At 49.9% G+C, this 18,284-nt stretch overlaps 1 protein-coding gene across 5 annotated transcripts; it reads left to right on the forward strand.

The window, feature by feature from the left end:
* On the forward strand, positions 1-14,137 carry ARRB2 (arrestin beta 2). Of its 5 annotated transcripts, none has more exons than XR_004972935.1 (15): positions 1-149; positions 3,041-3,071; positions 3,616-3,676; positions 3,759-3,803; positions 4,017-4,213; positions 4,489-4,548; positions 4,954-5,021; positions 5,141-5,276; positions 5,723-5,807; positions 6,522-6,594; positions 6,866-7,003; positions 7,759-7,816; positions 7,938-8,017; positions 8,119-8,173; positions 13,342-14,137. XR_004972935.1 is itself a non-coding variant. In XM_036341105.1 (15 exons), the coding sequence occupies exons 1-15, from the start codon at positions 127-129 to the stop codon at positions 13,346-13,348; spliced, it is 1,143 nt and encodes a 380-aa protein (XP_036196998.1). In that variant the 5' UTR covers positions 1-126; the 3' UTR covers positions 13,349-14,131. The 5 variants fall into 5 exon arrangements, 3 of the variants coding, with proteins under 3 accessions (XP_036196998.1, XP_036196997.1, XP_036196996.1); XR_004972934.1 differs by lacking the exon at positions 13,342-14,137 and adding an exon at positions 8,450-8,538; XM_036341105.1 differs by having other exon boundaries at positions 7,759-7,842; positions 13,342-14,131.
* Positions 14,138-18,284: the final 4,147 nt, after the last annotated feature.

Here is an 18,284-nt window from a genome sequence, read left to right on the forward strand (position 1 = left end):
CGGAGAAAGAGTCTGGGGCGCGCGTGCGCAGCGGCGTGGGGAGGAGCAGGGAGGAGCAGGGACCTGGCAGCGGACTGGGAGGCTGCGAGCGAGCCGTGAACCGGACGGGCGGCGGGTGCGCGCACCATGGGGGAGAAACCCGGGACTAGGTAAGGGAGGTGGGGCCGCTCAGCGGGACGTGGGCGGCGGCTCCGGGCGGGTGCTGGGACGGTCTACAGACAGGGACCCTGGGGAGAGAATCGGGAGCCTGGGGGGCAGCCATCTGGGGCCACACGCCTAGGTCCTCGGGGGTAGTGCGGGGGTACACGCATGCCGGAGGAGTCCCTTGCAGAAAGCGAGTGCTCAAGGGACCCAGGAAACCGGCGTCTGGGTTCAGGCAGGGATGTGGGGTCCGGCGACTCGGTTCTCCCTTGCAGGCTGCGATGCCGGGGCGCAGGAGGGTAGAGCAGGTGGCCGGTCCCGAGGGGTCGGATATGGGCAAGCTGGATGCCGGAAGGGGGATCCCCATAGACTCGTGCTTAGCCACTAGGAAGCCTTCTATTCAGTACCCCACAGGCAGTGGGGCTGCCCCCACCTGTCCCGAGGGCCGGGTAGCTCAGCTTCCAAACTTCTGCCTTCCCCAGGGTTGCTAGGAGCAACAGCCTCATTTTAAGAGAGCTGAGCGCTTGGCGATCCTCCCCGGTCTGGGCCTTACCCCTCTTCCCGGGGGTGAGGGGAGGCGGTATCTGCCCTGGGCACTCCATCCACTCCCCGGATGTTTTATGTGCAATCGAGGCTCCTTCCTTACACTGGCACCCCGAGTTCTGGTTTTTGATCTCTAGCACAATCCACTTCCTGTTGTGACCCAACACCCCCAAGGGGGCAGTGGGCGAGTGCCTGAGGCCCTGGGGAGCAGGCGCAAGAGGAAAAGATTGGGGCTGTGTAGCTTTATCCAGAGGGGATCAGGAAGATGGGCCTGGTCCTGGGCTGTCACTTCTTCTGCAAAACAGTGCCATATCAGCCCCACCACTCCCCGCCTATAGAGTAGGAGAACCCAGGTTTCTGAGCACCAAGTGGAATCAGTATTGGGGAGAGATCATCCGAGAAAGGACTGGTGTCCTGGTTTGGGGGTTAAACAACCCAGAGAAAGGGGAAGTCACTGAGGAGGGAGGCCCCCGATTTCCGTTATGTGGTTCGGGGAGAGGGAAGGATGGACCAAAGGGGGATTGCTGACTTGGCATAATTCCTCCCATCAAATTCTGGGCCACAGGAAATGTAGATAATAGCAGGAAGTGTGAGGGGGCATCTGCTTCTGTGCCCCCCCCTCTATGGTCACCCCCACAATCCGCCTCCTTGGCCAGCTTCAGTGTACACACGCTGCTTCTCCCTAGCCTGGCAGGAGGTTGGCTGGGTTAGGATCCAGAAGGCAGGTGCCCTGCAGCTGCTCCAGGGCAATTACCACAAACCGACACTCCACTTGGCCAACGGATTGTAGATGTCACAGTTCTCTGCCAGGGCTCCTAATAGGAAGAAACACTGGGACAAAGGAAAACCAGAAGCAAAGGAGAGGAAGAGCTGGATGGTGCCATAACAGTCAGACCAAGTTGGGGCAAGAGGAGGGGTGCTCAGTCCAGCTGGCCATCATGTCAGTGTTTACTCTGCTTTACTGGATGGGGATACCCAGGGGACCTCCTTAACCTCTGCCTTATGGCCTTCGGATAGCTTGGCCTTCTGGGAAGAAGGGGCAAATAAAGTGATTACAGCAGAAATGGGTGGTGGGGCTGGAGGAAGGAGAGGCCAGCTGGTGGGATTTCAGCTTCTCCTATCTGGGGACCCTTCCCAGAAGTCACCGCTGAGGCAGAGCGGATTGGGAGGTGGTGCAGCAAAGAACAAGCCCCCAAGTGGCCGGAGCCTTGGAGTTGCCAGCCACTTCCCCACTCTTCCAGCAGTGGGTGGAGCCCAGGCCTGGATTGTTGTAGCAGTTGGGAAGTGAATCCCTTTCAACCCAACACACATAATGCCAATTACAGAGGCAGGGCCGTATAATAGTTCAGTGACTAAGAGCATGGACTCGGAGTCAGACCGCCTGTTTGTCTACCATTTACACCGTGACCTTAGGCAAAATACTTGACCGCTCCTGGGCCTCAGTTTCCTCATTTATAAAATAGGAATATTGGGACCTCCTTCGTTGGGTTACTAAGAGTATTAAATGAGATAACACACATGAAACGCTTTAAACAGGGCTGGGTGTATTCACGCAGTAAATGTTAGCATCATCGTCATTTCGTATGCCTGGCATTGTGTTGGGGATACCTAACGGAATAAGGCCTCTGATGCTCACCATCTATCTAGTGCAGCAGGCAGTACACAGCTAACTGCCCTGGCATGCTATCATGCCACACATAACACATAAACAAGGTATGACATGAACCCAAAGGAGGGACCAGGGTCTGGGCTTGATCCCCTTTTTAAAAGAGGTGATACCTGAGCTGGACCTTGAAAGAGAAACAGGCTTTTAAGCTGCTGAGATTAGAGATGGGGAGAATTCGAGGTTAATGGAGTAGGGTCACACTTAGGTAGTGCCTAGAGTAGAAACCATTTTAAGGCAAAGGCCGAAGCCTGTCAAGGACTCCAGCTGTCTTTGAAGCTGGAGACCAGAGAAGATGGAAAGAGGGTTAGGTCTCTTGCAGACAATACTGCAACCTGCCCATTCAGGTCCCCTTGGGGGAGGTCCTCTGGGAAGAGCCAGGGTGGTTCCTGTGGCAACCAGCGGCCATTGCGGCCATTGCGTGGAGGAGGGGAACTAGGGGAACTAGTGCGGGTGGAGGGGGGTTGCCATGACAACCAGCTTTGAGGGGCTGCCAAGATGGGAATGTTAAGGACCTCTGGTTACCTTTTTGGGGAAAAGTGGGAGGGGGGAGGGCTGGACAAAGCCCCAAAGCCTCTAGGCAGGAATCCCGGGTGAGCTCTGCAGCTGAGGATGGGGAGGGATAAGGTCCTGGCATCCGGGTCCCTGCTGAGTCTGAGGGAGGCAGTGGGGTTTCCCTTTCTGTTTTGTTAGGGTCTTCAAGAAGTCGAGCCCTAACTGCAAGGTGAGTCTCCCACAGTGCTTCTCTTCCTGACCCTCCCGGGGCCCTCAACAAGGCCCAGCCTGCCCCTCGATGATCCCCAACCCCTATCTGCCCACTTCCTGTGACAGCTGAAAGCCAACTTCCTTCCCTCCAGAAGCCCCTTGCCACAAAGGCTGCTCCGCCTAAGCCAGCCACAGGGCTGGGTGGGGACCGGCCTCTAAGCAAGACCAAGGGGGAGGAGCCAGAAACCCATGCCTGCAGCCCTCAGGCCATGGCCCATTTACCCCAGAGCCCCTCTCTGGCTGTGACCCACAAACCCACACGCACAGCCCACACATCCGATTGCTGTGCAGAGGTGCGAAAAGATATTAGGGAGGAGCTAAAAAGCCTCAAAGCGGGGTGGTCTTTCGAGGCCCCACCACCTCCCCTTCCAGCTTCCTGGGAGGAAACCAGAACCCCTGGACATCCCAGCCTGGGAAGACCAGGGGCAGGAAAGCCCTTGTAAGGCGTTGATGCCCTACCACCCTCCTACCCAATCTTCCCTGTGACCCCTCTCCATCCTCAGCTCACTGTGTACTTGGGCAAGCGGGACTTTGTAGATCACCTGGACAAAGTGGATCCCGTAGGTAAGTGTGCCTGCAAAGGGGCATCTTGTCCCCCAAGAGGAGAGGTCCTGGCGGGAAATCAGCTCACATGTCCCTTTCCTAGATGGTGTGGTGCTTGTGGACCCTGACTACTTGAAGGACCGCAAAGGTACTGGCCCCCAACTCTAGGGGCTCAAGGGGAGGTGGGGGAGAATGTGAAATGGGCTGGCACTGAGAGGGGCCCCAGAGAGAGGGAGGGCTGAGGCACAAGCCAGGTGTAGGATTCAGGCAAGTCTTCGGCTGCCGAGAAGCAGCTGCTGCTGGGCCCTGGGAGGACTGGAGAAGGGGAGCTCCTGACCACCACGTTGCCCTCCCTTGCCAGTGTTTGTGACCCTCACCTGCGCCTTTCGCTATGGCCGTGAAGACCTGGATGTGCTGGGCTTGTCCTTCCGCAAAGACCTGTTCATCGCCACCTACCAGGCCTTCCCCCCAACGTCCAACCCGCCCCGGCCCCCCACCCGCCTGCAGGACCGGCTGCTGAGGAAGCTGGGCCAGCATGCCCACCCCTTTTTTTTCACAGTGAGGATGCCCCCCCTCCCCCACCTTTTGCAGGGCAAGGGGTCTGGGACTGTGTTTGGGGTGTGAAGCACCAGTTATGGGCAGATCTGGAGGAAACAGTAAGGAGGGACCCTAGACCCACCTCCCTTCAGGGCCCTTTCCTCTCTGCCTCTTCCTGGGCCTCTCCTTTTTCCTTCTCATCCCCAGGACTTCTTCTCCAGCCTCTTAAATGGAGATTGGGAGGAAGACTTGGGGGCTTCCAGGGGAACTGAAGTCTCCCCTTCCCTCTGCCACAGATACCCCAGAATCTGCCCTGCTCCGTCACCCTGCAGCCGGGCCCAGAGGACACAGGGAAGGTACGGGAGAGACGGTTCTGAGGCTGGTGGGGCAGAGTAGGGTCCAGCAGGCACATGAGCTGGGGGTGGGCTATGGAGAAGCCAGGATGGGATGGAGGGTAGAGTATTGTTCCCAGTGGACATGGCTGTGTTTGGGATGGCCACTGCGCATGTGTGACCCCGCTTCTTGCTCTTGACCTGCGTGTACCTGGGTATAAGGGCTCACCTTGCACAGCCAGGATGAGGCCTCTGCCAGGTGCCAGGCCTTGAGCAGGCAGAGGATGAGGGAGGGCCAGGCCCTCTGCTCCTCAGACCAGGATGGGGCAAGAGTTCCTGCCCAAGACTGAGGGAGGAGGAAGGAAGGAAGCGGTGGTGGTGGTGATGGCAGGGGCCTTGTGCAAGACCTGACTTTTCCTCCCCCTCTAGGCCTGTGGCGTAGACTTTGAGATCCGAGCCTTCTGTGCCAAATCACTAGAAGAGAAAAGCCATAAAAGGTGAGGGAAGCCACCTCCCCTGTGGTTTGCCCATTCCACCCCGGCTCCCAGGAGCCCCAGCCCCTGTGGGAGGTGGGAGTGGCTGTTTGGGTGTCTAAGGGATAAACCCTCACCCCCAGGAACTCTGTGCGGCTGGTGATCCGAAAGGTGCAGTTTGCCCCAGAGAAACCCGGCCCCCAGCCTTCAGCTGAAACCACACGCCACTTCCTCATGTCCGACCGGTCCCTGCACCTTGAGGCTTCCCTGGACAAGGAGGTGGGGTGTGAGAGAGTGATGCAGGCGCTACAGTGCAGGCCAGACTCTGGGGGAGGGGTGAAGCCACGTGCGGAGGTGGCGTTTTTAAAGGAGGCTGCCTGAGCTAGCTGTGGAGAGTTGCTGTGGGCTTGGGTTTAGGGCAGGGGTCCTCAAACTACGGCCCGCGGGCCACATGCAAATACAAATATTGTATTTGTTCCTGTTTTGTTTTTTTATTTCAAAATAAGATATGTGCAGTGTGCATAGGAATTTGTTCGTAGTTTTTTTTTTTAAACTATGGCCCGGCCCTCCAACGGTCTAAGGGACAGTGAACCGGCCCCCTGTTTAAAAAGTTTGAGGACCCCTGGTTTAGAGGGAAGAGGCCAAGCAATGTGTTTGTGTCTGGGCACACTGATAATGGGACCAGTGAAAACAACCAATTAATTTGACCTCCCTCCCCTCAAAAGCTGTACTACCACGGGGAGCCCCTCAGCGTCAATGTTCACGTCACCAACAACTCCACCAAGACTATCAAGAAGATCAAAGTCTCTGGTAGGAGGTGGGGGTTGGAACGTGGTCTTGGGGGAGGGAGTTGCCCACATGATCTGGCATCATCTCAGCTCAAGGGTCCTTTCCTCTCTGCCTCTTCCTGGGGCCTCTACCCAGCAGGGCTCAAAGAATTTAGGCTCTGCCCGGCCAGCATCGACCTATGAACCAGGGGTTCAGGGTTGGATTCCCAGTCTAGGCACATGCCTGGGTTATGGGTAGGGGATGTGCAGGAGGCAGCCGATCAATGATTCTCTCTCATCATTGATGTTTCTATCTCTCCCTTCCTCTCTGAAATCAACAAAAATATATTTAAAAATAAAGAATTTAGCCCTAACCGGTTTGGCTCAGTGGATAGAGCGTCAGCCTGCGGACTCAAGGGTCCCAGGTTCGATTCCGGTCGAGGGCATGTACCTTGGTTGCGGGCACATCCCCAGTAGGGAGTGTGCAGGAGGCAGCTGATCGATGTTTCTCTCTCATCGATGTTTCTAACTCTCTATCCCTCTCCCTTCCTCTCTGTAAAAAAATCAATAAAAAAAATATTAAAAAAAATAAAGAATTTAAGCGGTCCCAGAGTGAGATACAGATCAGGTGTTCACTACTACAGGGAGGACCGGGGGGGGGGGGGGGGGGGGCGGGCCTGGGCCCTTATCTTGTGGTCTGGAGTGGGGCGCTAGTCTTGGCTCCATGCAGAGCTGCTTGACCCTGCCCGCCCCACAGTGAGACAGTATGCCGACATCTGCCTCTTCAGCACTGCCCAGTACAAGTGCCCTGTGGCGCAGATCGAACAAGAGTGAGTATCAGAACAGCCCTGGGTCCCACCTTCAAGGGAGAAGAGTGGCCCCGGGAGAATGTGAGGTGGGGGTGGAATTCTTCCCAAACCATCTCCACTTTCAAGGCCGTTCTCTCCAGTCAGGTCGCTCTGAGCTGTTAATTTTCTTGAACAGCTTGAGCTAAAACCTACTCCCTTGTGACTTGTGCCGAGAGAGAAGGGGCTAGCGATGGGGTTAGGAGTTGCCCCTCACCCAACCCGGCCACTCCAATTGTCTTGTTCTCTTGTCCAGTGACCAAGTATCTCCCAGTTCCACGTTCTGCAAGGTGTACACGGTAACCCCGCTGCTCAGTGACAACCGGGAGAAGCGTGGCCTTGCCCTGGACGGGAAGCTCAAGCACGAGGACACCAACCTGGCTTCCAGCACCATGTGAGGGGGGGCTCTGGGGGGGGGGGGTTCTCTTGCAGCCCAGGAGATAGATATTCATTCAGTACCAGCCGTGTGCCAGGTTTTGCCCTAGGTGCCAGGCTCTATCAGTGAACAAAAGAGACAAAAGGCCTCTTACATTCTAGGGGAGGGAGGATAGACAAAGCAGATATAAAGCATGTTTAGTGACCAGTGTTCAGGAGAAAAAGCAAGGCAGAGAGAGGGGCAGGGTGTGTTAACTTTGAATAGGGCGGCTAGGGAAGACATAATCCACGGGTGAATTTTGAGTAAGAGCCCAAAGGAAGTAGGCGATATGGACGTGTAGGGGGAGTGTTCCAGGCAGAAACTGCAAACACAGACCCAGAGGTGAGCGGAGCCGGTGTGTCTGAAGAAATCCGCTGCCAGCCTCTATGGGCACTGCACGACCACTCAGAGCAAGCCTAGAGGCCAGCATAGTGAGAATGAACTACAAGGACAAGAGTAGCAGGTGGGGTTGGAGGGCTAATGAAGAGCAAGACAGTGCAGGGCTGTGAGGTCACAGGACTTCAGCTTTTATTGGGAGAGAGATGAGCAGCCACGGGAGGGTTCTGTGCAGAGGAATGGCGTGCAGGCCTTGGCTATGACAGCACAGCCTATGCTGCTGGAGCCTTGCGGCTGGTGTGAGTTTGTGGTCCTGCTCAGGGTCCCGATGGGAGCCCTAAGGGTGGGCTAATGTGCCGGACTGTGGGCCATGATCCAGCTCCTTCCCCCGATTGCAGCGTGAAAGAGGGTGCCAACAAGGAGGTGCTGGGGATCCTGGTGTCGTACAGGGTCAAGGTGAAGCTGGTGGTGGCCCGCGGTGGGTGAGTGTGTTGGGCAGCCCAGGGTGGGGCTTGACGTGGTTTCCTCCAGCTCTGCGTTGTCATCATCTCTTCATGCTGCCTCCCTCCCTCCCCAGGGATGTCTCAGTGGAGCTGCCTTTTGTTCTTATGCACCCCAAGCCCCATGACCACGTCACCCCCCCCAGACCTCAGTCAGGTAAGCATGTCACCCCAAGCCCCAAAGGGAGGACCTGAAGCCAGGCCAGTGGAGAAAGCTGGTCCTACCCACCCAACCATCCACTTTCTTCCTCCGCTCAGCTACTCCTGAAACAGATGCCCCTGTGGACACCAACCTCATTGAATTTGATACCAAGTAAGTCCTTCATCCCCTCCCTTCCTACCTTTGACTCTTGGACAAAGATTCCCATAATACTCAAATCTACCTTCTACCCCTCCCCCCGCCACCACCATTTTTTCCTCTTTGGGGGGAAGGATGGTTGAGTCATCAAATCACCTGCCCCTTTTTGTCCCTTCCTGCAAATATCTCCGGTCCCATTGCCGCTCTAACACCTCGGTCTGTGGGCGGAGAGTGGGAAGTTGAGAAGAGGGTCTGAAGCCCCCGCCTCAACCCCTACTTTCCACCACCAAGCTATGCCACAGATGATGACATCGTATTTGAGGACTTTGCCCGGCTTCGGCTGAAGGGGATGAAGGATGAGGACTGCGACGACCAGTTCTGCTAGGAAGGGGGGTTGGAAGAAGGGAGTGGATGGTGCTGGGAGAGGTAGGGGCAGGACCAAGATCCCCACTGTCATTGGGGTGGGTCCCAGCCCCTTTTCCCTTCCCCTCCTTCCAGCAGCTTCCTCAACCAACCTCTCCCCTCCCCCCGTCCCTCTCCTATTTCCCACCCCCTACCCCCCCATACGCACTGGACCCATCTCCTGTTGAACATGGGCATTAATGTTTTGACTACAGCTGTGCTACCCCAACCCCCCAGTGGGTGGCAAGCTGTGTTCATACCTAAAATTTTTGGAGGGGGATGCTGAAAAGAGGAGTGATAGTAGGAAAAGGGGGGAGAAAGAACTGCACACTCATTCCCTCTTGTCACTATCTGCCTCCCATTCCTTCAAGCTGAGACCCTTGGCAGGGGCAAGGCCACTTCTTTGTTTCTGAGCATAAAGAATAAACCTTTTAATAGGCATGTGGGTGCGTGTTTTCTCTGTAGCGTTGGAGGAATGTGCCCATCCATGAGTCTGTTAGCTTGTGGGTGAGGACCGAACCTCTCCCCTGTACCCACATGGCACCTGGCCCACAGGCCGTCAAGTACTGTTTATTGAGTGACTGGGCTGTACCTGTGTCCCAAGGTAAACATCGACACCTAATTTGGGCAGTCCGAATTCAAGGGCACAGTTTGGAAAAAGCCACCAAGCTTAGACGCTTCCTTGTTGCGGCCCCCACACGTGACCGCAGGGCGACCTGTTCTGACCTAGCGCATCCGCTGCCACTGCTCCTGAGGCTACTGAAGCAGCCCCTTCCTGGGGCTCAGCGGCAGCCTCGCCAGACCGAAGTCACACTCTCTGTGAAGCCTGGGACTTACATTCGGACATGGAGGCCAAGGCTTTAGGCAGCCAGAGAGTCATGCTGCCGTGGGCAAGTCCGAGCAGCAGCATCCAACTCTGATGTTCATCAGAGACTCCCTGAGGCTTGGCCAAAACCCGAGGCTGAGCTGGAGAGAGTAACACTCCACTGACATTCCTCCCTCCACCACCCAGTCCCGCTCCTGTAGCACAGACTTTCTCTCCTTTTCCTCTTTAAGGCTCATTCATCCCATGAATAGTCTCGATTTTAAGTCCCTATTATGTGCTAGGCATAGCACAGGGACATAGCAGTGACCTAACCAAACATTCAATCACTCCCTAATTATTTAATTATAATATCTGTGCTCCAAAGGAGTACAGGAGCTGTAAGAACACGTGACAGGGAGCTCTGACCTAGACTGGGGCTTGGGGAAGAGTTTCCTGGAGGAAGTGACCTTTGAGCAGAGAACTGAAACATCAGGGGGGAGGTCCACATTCCAGGCAATGACAACACCACAAGTGAAGGCAAAAAGGAACAGCTTATTCAGGAACTGGAAGGCCAGAGGGATTACAACCAAGAGCCACGAGCAAAGTAGCTCCAGATGCGGCTGGTAAGGCAGATAGGACAGCCCATACAAGCCGATTACAGCTCATAACACCTAATTAAGTCATTATTTACCCACAGGCTTTAAGCCAGCGGTTCTCAACCTGTGGGTCGTGACCCCTTTGGCAGTCGAACAACCCTTTCACAGGGGTCGCCTAAGACCATCCTGCATATCAGATATTTACATTATGATTCATAACTGTAGCAACATTACAGTTACGAAGTAGCAACGAAAATAATTTTATGGTTGGGTCACAACATGAGGAACTGTATTTAAAGGCCCAGAAGGTTGAGAACCACTGCTTTAAGTGCTGCCAAAATGCCAATGACCTTGCCTACCTCTCCACAGTAGCACCCCCTGCACCCCCTGGTCTTTGTCACATCCCTGACTCCCATGAACCTGCTCCTCGACCTCTGAGCTTTGGGCCCATGGATCTCAAACTTCAGGTGAATCAGAATCCTCTGGAATGCAAAAGGAAAACAGAGTCCCAGGCTCTCCCTGCCCAGATTCCAATTCAGTAGTCCCAGGAAGAATCCATGAAATTGGGATTTTGAATTAGCACACATTGTGAGAAACAATGCCTTTTTTCTTTTAGCTTTGTATGTTTTTAAGAAGATAAAAACATGTGGATGGTTTTTTAAAAATTTTCAAACAGTAAACGGTGAAAAGAAGGCACCCTCCCGCCTCTGATTCCAGTCTCCCATTTCTCATTCCCAGAGGTAACCACTATCCCAGTTCTTTGATTACTCTTCCAAAGATATTATTCAAACTCAGTCATACATACATGACTATATATTTCCTCCTTATTTTAAATACAGATCGTAGCATACTATGAACACTCTTCTACACCTTTTTTCCTTTAGTAATGTAGCTAGGAGAGCATTCCCTTCACAATACACAGAGATCTACCTCATTCTTTTATTTTTTTAATTTTTTAAAATATATTTTATTGATTTTTTACAGAGAAGAAGGGAGAGTTAGAAACATCGATCAGCTGCCTCCTGCACACCCCCCACTGGGGATGTGCCTGCAACCAAGGCACGTGCCCTTGATCAGAATTCAACCCGGGACCCTTCAGTCCGCAGGCCAACGCTCTATCCACTGAGCCAAACCGGATAGGGCCTACCTCATTCTTTTAAAGAGCTGCATAGCTTCCCATTGCCTAGATGTCGTTTATTTTTACCAGTTTCCTATCAATAGACATGGAGGAGGTCCGCTCTTGCTAATTCAAACAATATTACAGCAATTGTCCTTGAAAATATGTCCTTCTGCCCATGTCAAGTATATCTGTAGAGCAAATTCATAAAGCAGAGTTGGCGGGTTAAAGACGGTGAGCATCTTTTTTATCACTGCCGATCAAACAGGTGACATGTGACATCGCCCTAGTTTCAATTTGCATTTTTTTGTTTAGGAGTGAGGATGAACCGGATTTACTGGTTACTGGGTTGATGTCAACCCGTGGTCACTGGCGCCAATTCAATGCCAACAGGAACCCCCAATCTGGGGTGCGGTGAAAAGGGAAATTTTATTCAGTGCAAAACAGCTCAATTGTGACACAGCTGGGCTGTGAAAACAGCATGACCTGAAGTGGCCCTGGGGCCTCACTGATCTGCTTTGTGCTGGTCTGCTCGGAGGAGACATCTTCAATGTTTTAGCTCCAGCCAGGGAAACACGGTCTTCAGTGGAAAGTGTACTCTCAGTGCAGCCAGAGGGGGCCTAACTTATATAGAGGGACATTCTGCCATGGTCCCTGATTGGTCTATTCTCATGCAAATGAGGACTCCAATTTCTCACAATTTGATTGGTCCAAAAACCAGTCTTAAAAAAACAAAACAGTCTTTATTGGGCAGAATGGAGCTTCTCTGGTTGGTGAAGCTGATGGGGGGTGGAGAGGAGGGTACAGCTGTGCAGCTCCAATTGGATGGGAAAAGCCTCAGTTCTATTGGTTGAAATAGGATTCCAGGAACTCCTTTATAAGGGCTGGCTCAGGTGGCAGAAATACAGTGCAGGATTGTTTTTGTTTTAATTTGAGCCCAGTTAGCCACCAGGAGCCCATCTTAGTAGGTATTTTCTTTCTCCTGATCCACAATGTTATCTTCTTAATGTACTCTAAGAGCTTTTTTTAAAAAAAATATTTTTTTATTGATTTCAAAGAGGAAGGGGGAGAGAAAGAGAGAGGGAGAGAGAAACATTAATGATGAGAATCATTGATCAGCTGCCTCTGCACACCCACATGGAATTGAGCCTGCAATCCAACCCAAGCATGTGCCCTGACTGGAATTAAACCGTGACCTCCTGGTTCATAGGTCGATGCTGAACCACTGAGCCACGCTGGCCAGGCCCCAAAGAGTTCTTTTATGTAGTAAGGAAATTAGCCCTTTGTCATATATTTTGCAAATATTTTTCACACTTTATCTTTTTAATGTTTCTAGTTCTTTTTTTTTCTTTTTATTGAAGTCAAATTCATATAACCTAAAGTTAATCATTTTAAAGTGTACAGCTCAGTGGCATTTAGTATATTCATAATGTTGTGTGACCACTTCTAGTTTCAAAGTATTTTACTTCTGGTATTTTTAATGATTCATAAGTTTTTAATTTTATTTATTTATTTATTTGTTTTAAATATATTTTATTGATTTTTTACAGAGAAGAAGGGAGAGGGATAGAAAGTCAGAAACATTGATGAGAGAGATCGATCAGCTGCCTCCTGCACGCCCCCCAGTGGGGACGTGCCCGCAACCACGGTACATGCCCTTGACCGGAATCGAACCCGGGACCCTTGAGTCCGCAGGCCGACGCTCTATCCACTGAGCCAAACCGGTTCGGCAAGTTTTTAATTTTAATGTAGCATATTCTCATCATGCTTTTTTAATGGCTTCCTTTTTTTTTTTTGTCACAAGCTCTTGACCCTTTGTTTCCTCACAATTTGACACTTCCTTTTCTTTCCAGACTAAGTTCAAGATTATCATATCCACCACTATCTCCTCAGCACCCTCAACTCTTGCCCCTTTCACAATACACGCTCTCAAACCCCACCCTTGGCTCTGTTGACCATCACCCTGCCCTTCTCCACTCCAACACTGGGCTGCTGGGCACTGCCAGAGAAAACTCACACAACCATATTTATACGTTCATTAAGCAAATATTTTTTTAACATGTCCTAGGTGCACCCACACTGTGCTGGATACACATTGGGGGCCAGGACAAACTTACGGTCTCCAGCCCCCGCTGGGCCCTCAATATCTGACAACCCTTTGTCTCACTCCATGTCCTTGGTCACCTCCCTCTCCTGCTCCCATCCTACTAATCTTCCAAACCTTCCACATGTTCACAGTGACTTCCCCTTCTGTTTTTCACAGACGTTAAACGATGAGGGATGAACGATTTCAACTTCCTACCTCCTACCAACAAACAATGACATCTAAACCAATTCTCCGAGACAACCAAGGTTACGATGCCTTCTCCAGTACAAAGCTAATCCCTCCACCTGTGCTCACACTGCTCCCTTCCCATTCCTCTCTCTTCGACCCCTGCCTCTCCCTACTGGTTCTTCCTCCATGGTAAATAAACCCATGCAAGGCTCTTCTACTAAAGAAAGGAAGGGAGAAAGGGAGGGAGGGATGAGGAAAGGTGGGAGAAAGAAAGGAAACCAAAGGAAAAACACTCCTCCACGCTTCATTCTCTTTCACAGTAAAATCTATCTCTATTTCCTCTCTTTTCATTTTTATTGTTTTTATTTTCAAAGTTATATATGCACATAGTTTGAGGCTTCAGGTAGGGCTACAAGGTCTATTACAATAAAGAGTCGACCCTTCCCCCCTCCAATTTCCTTCTCAGATGCAACTACTTTCACCTCCTGTAGATGTTTCTTTTAGTATTTCCCTCCATATCTCTAAACAACACGTTCACTAATTTTTGTTTTTAAGTACCATCTACTGGCTTCCCTCCATGTAAAGTGAAAACTGAGCTCCCTTTCTTCCCTCTGCCCCACCATGGATCACTTTCCATCCTGCCCCTGCATGCTATACTCCCAAGAGAATTATATCAGTTAGGGCTAGATCAATATTCATTATTAGCTTATGTAATGTCATTCATAGCTGTCATGTGATATCGATCTAATGCCTTTCTCTTCTTCCATAACTTTATTTTCCCTGAATCTCGTTTACAAATTTGATTATTCTCTGAATTTTTTTGTTTGTTTTTTGTTTTTTTTATTAATTAAATCTTTATTGTTCAGATTATTACATTTGTTCCTCTTTTTTCCCCCCATAACTCCCCTCCTCCCAGTTCCCGCCCCACCCTCCGCCTTCACTCCCCACCCACTGTCCTCATCCATAGGTGCACGATTTTTGTCCAGTCTCTTCCCCCATCTCCCACACCCCTTTCCCCCCCAAGAATAGTCAGTCCATTCCCTTTCTATGTCCCTGATTCTATTATGATCACCAGATTATTTATTCACTTGATTCTTAGATTCACTTGTTGATAGATGCATGTTTGTTGTTCATAATTTGTATCTTTACCTTTTTCTTCTTCTTCCTCTTCTTCTTAAAGGATACTTTTCAGCATTTCATATAATACTGGTTTGGTGGTGATGAACTCCTTTAGCTTTTCCTTATCTGTGAAGCTCTTTATCTGACCTTCAGTTCTGAATGATAGCTTTGCTGGATAAAGTAATCTTGGTTGTAGGTTCTTGGTATTCATCACTTTGAATATTTCTTGCCATTCCCTTCTAGCCTGCAAAGTTTCTGTTGAGAAATCAGCTGACAGTCGTATGGGTATTCCCTTGTAGGTAATTGAGTTTCTTTCTCTTGCTGCTTTTAAGATTCTCTGTCTTTTGCTCTTGGCATTTTAATTATGATGTGTCTTGGTGTGGTCCTCTTTGGATTCCTTTTGTTTGGGGTACTCTGCGCTTCCTGGACCTGTAAGTCTATTTCTTTCACCAGGTGGGGGAAGTTTTCTGTCATTATTTCTTCAAATAGGTTTTCAATATCTTGCTCTCTCTCTTCTTCTGGCACCCCTATAATTCTGATGTTGGTACGCTTGAAGCTGTCCCAGAGGCTCCTTACACTATCTTCGTATTTTCGGATTTTTTTTTCCTTTTGCTTTTCCAGTTGGGTGTTTTTTGCTTCTTCACATTTCAAATCTTTGACTTGATTCTTGCGCTCCTCTGGTCTGCTGTTGGGTGTCTGTATAATATTCTTTATTTCAGTCAGTGTATGCTTAATTTCTAGTTGGTTCTTTATCACAACATCGAGGGTCTCATTAGATTTCTTGAGGATCTCACTACATTTATTGGCGGTCTCACCAGTCTTTTCGAGGGCCTTACTAAGTTTATCGGCAGCTTCTAGACAGTTCTTGAGAGACCTTAAAAGTGTGGTTTTGAGCTCTATATCTTCCATTTCTGACATTTGTGTCCTGTTTCTTTGTCTCCGCATTTTTTTATCTTTTCTTGGTGCACCCCCTAGTGGTCTTTGTGTGCAGTCTTGTTGTAGTTAAGCCTTGATTGTTGTCGGCAATACTGGGGGTGATTTCTATTCTCTGAATTTATCACTAATTCTGCCCTATACTCATCCAAAGGTTTATATATCCTCTCAATTCATTCAAAACAAAACAGATGTTCACCTCTCATCTCCTTGAAAAAATTCTCTAGGAGCCTTCCAATCTGGGTCTAACTCTAATAACCTCCTGAGAAAGGGTATGTGGGAGAAAAATTTGAAACCCTTTATCAAAGTGTCTTTATTCTGTCTTCATTATTGATAGTTTGGCTGTTGTGAGAGTCTAGATATCACTTAAAATCTATTCTTTTTTTTTTTTTTAAATATATTTTATTGATTTTTTACAGAGAGGAAGGGAGAGAGATAGAGAGTCAGAAACATCGATGAGAGAGAAACATCGATCAGCTGCCTCCTGCACATCTCCCACTGGGGATATGCCCGCAACCCAGGTACATGCCCTTGACCGGAATCGAACCCGGGACCCTTCAGTCCGCAGGCCGACGCTCTATCCACTGAGCCAAACCGGTTTCGGCTTAAAATCTATTCTTACACGGTACTAGAACAATAGCTGGCCACCTAGGTAAAAACTGGATTTCCCTAATCCCAGAGTTGGTTGAGACTATATGACTAAGTTTTTTTCCATGGAATGTGAGTAGAAATTATATGGGCCACTTCCTAGTCAGACCTGAGATTGGCATAACTCTACATTTTTTCTTCCCCCTCCCTGCCAGCTTCGACCCAGGGATGGCAGACACCCAGGTTTGACATTGAGGACAGCAATGCCCTAAGTGTTTCTCAGATTTTACTATGCAAACTGATCACCTGGGGATCTTCAAACACAGATTCAGTAGGTCTGTGGCAGTGGGGCCTGAGATACTGCATTTCTTTTTTTTTTTTTTTTTTTTCTTAAGGGGTGGGGGGGGTTAGGGAAGGGGAGGAGGAAATGGAGGCACAGGGGTGTTCCTGGGAGGGAGAGCTCACTGGGTCTTCCTTCCTAAGAGTTTTTAGATACTGCATTTCTAACAAGCTTCTAGGTAATGCTAATGCTGCTGGCCTACAGACCACACTTTTCAGTATAAGACCCTCAAGGATGACAGAGTGTACTGCTAGCCTCGGTCTCTGTATGATTTGTGGAGCACAGTGAACTACCCACTTTTTTTTTGGAAGAAAAAAATAAGTTCTATTTTGTTGAGTCATTGCATTTTAGCCTTCACCCTACAGAGCTGGAGAACAGAATTCCAGATTGGAAATCACTTTCCCCCCCAAATGCTGAAGGCATGATCCACTGTCTTCTAGTCTGGAGCGTTACTATTAAGAGGCTCAGTGCCATTCTAATTGCTGATCCTTCACATCCCGTCTGTTTTCTCTCTGGAAGCTTTTGCATCTGATATTTCATGATGTGGCTTGATGATGAGCAATGGATGGGCCCTTTTCATCTGGAAGCACAAGTCCTTCCTTTATTTTTTTATTGATTTTTAGAGAGAGGAAGGGAGAGGGAAAGAGCGATAGAAACATTGATGAAAGAGAAACATCACTGATTGGCTGCCTCCTTCACGCATCCTACCAGGGATCTAGCCCACAACCTGGGCGTGCACCCAGACCAGGAATCAAACCAGCAACCTCTTGGTTCATGGGTCGACACTCAACCACTGAGCCACACAGGCTGGGCAGCCCTTCCTTTCTTTTTTTTTTTAAATATATTTTTATTGATTTTTTACAGAGAGAAAGGGAGAGGGACAGAGAGTCAGAAACATCGATGAGAGAGAAACATCGACCAGCCGCCTCCCGCACACCTCCCACTGGGGATGTGCCCGCAACCAAGGTACATGCCCTTGACCGGAATCGAACCCGGGACCCCCCAGTCCGCAGGCCGACGCTCTATCCATCGAGCCAAACCGGTTTTGGCAACCCCTTCCTTTCTTACTCTTCATTTTCTCTGATCTTTAAGCCCTCAGTCTGATTCTCTAGTCCACTCCCCCCCCCCCCTTTTCCCCCTATATGCCATCTCCTTTCTTTTGCTTTACTAGCTGGGAGAGTTCCTCAATTTCTCTTTAAACCCTTTTGCTAGATTTTTCATTCCTTCCCTCGGGGTTTTACTTTTCAAGTGTGTTTTCTTAGATGCAATCCTTTATTATAGTATCTCTTATGTAAAAGTATCAATAGTTTTTTTTTTTCCTTAAGTTTTACTTTACATTGTCTATAGACAAAGTTGGGACCTGCCATCTATGGGTTTCAACATGGGGTGATCTGGCTAAGTGCTTTGTTGGGGGACCCCGGGTGTTAATACTCTGAAATGTCTTCTCTCACTAGTCAGATTCCCCAGATAAGAGCCTTCCAGGCTCTGATCTGGATGGCAGAGTTCAAGAAACCACAACTCAGTAAATAAACGTTCACTTGTCTACTTTCAATACAACTGTTCCCAAATATCCTTCATGCTGAAGACCCCCTGTTTTCCATTTCCAACAAAGAAGTCTCCAGTAACACTATGGGTTGGAGGTGAGTAGTTGCCCAGATATACGGAGTAAAGGAGGAGATGGGAGGAGTCTAAATACTTCAAAGAATCCTCCTAATGTTGGTAACCACCTACACGCCAGTTGTACATGATGCCAGTAATTCAAAGACATATCAAGTTGCTTCTAAACTTTCTTCACTGCTGGTGTAGTTACCACTTCACTGCTAAATCATTTGCCACTGCCCAACCGGTGTGGCTCAGTGGTTGAGGATAGACGGGTGAACCAATTTTTATTCCTGGTTTGATTCCTCATCAGGGCACATGCTTGGCTTTTGGGCTCCATCTCCAGTAGAGG

Source organism: Myotis myotis, unplaced genomic scaffold (assembly GCF_014108235.1).
Source record: "Myotis myotis isolate mMyoMyo1 unplaced genomic scaffold, mMyoMyo1.p scaffold_m19_p_17, whole genome shotgun sequence".
NCBI lineage: Eukaryota > Metazoa > Chordata > Mammalia > Chiroptera > Vespertilionidae > Myotis > Myotis myotis.

What these genes read in the sequence shown, in the direction of transcription:
- ARRB2 (XM_036341103.1), top strand. Translation starts at nt 127, where the DNA reads ATGGGGGAGAAACCCGGGACTAG. An exon ending in AGGCTTCCCTGGACAAGGAG is followed by an intron (nt 5,277 to 5,722) that starts GTGGGGTGTGAG and finishes TCCCCTCAAAAG; the next exon opens with CTGTACTACCACGGGGAGCC. An exon ending in CAAGAAGATCAAAGTCTCTG is followed by an intron (nt 5,808 to 6,521) that starts GTAGGAGGTGGG and finishes CCCGCCCCACAG; the next exon opens with TGAGACAGTATGCCGACATC.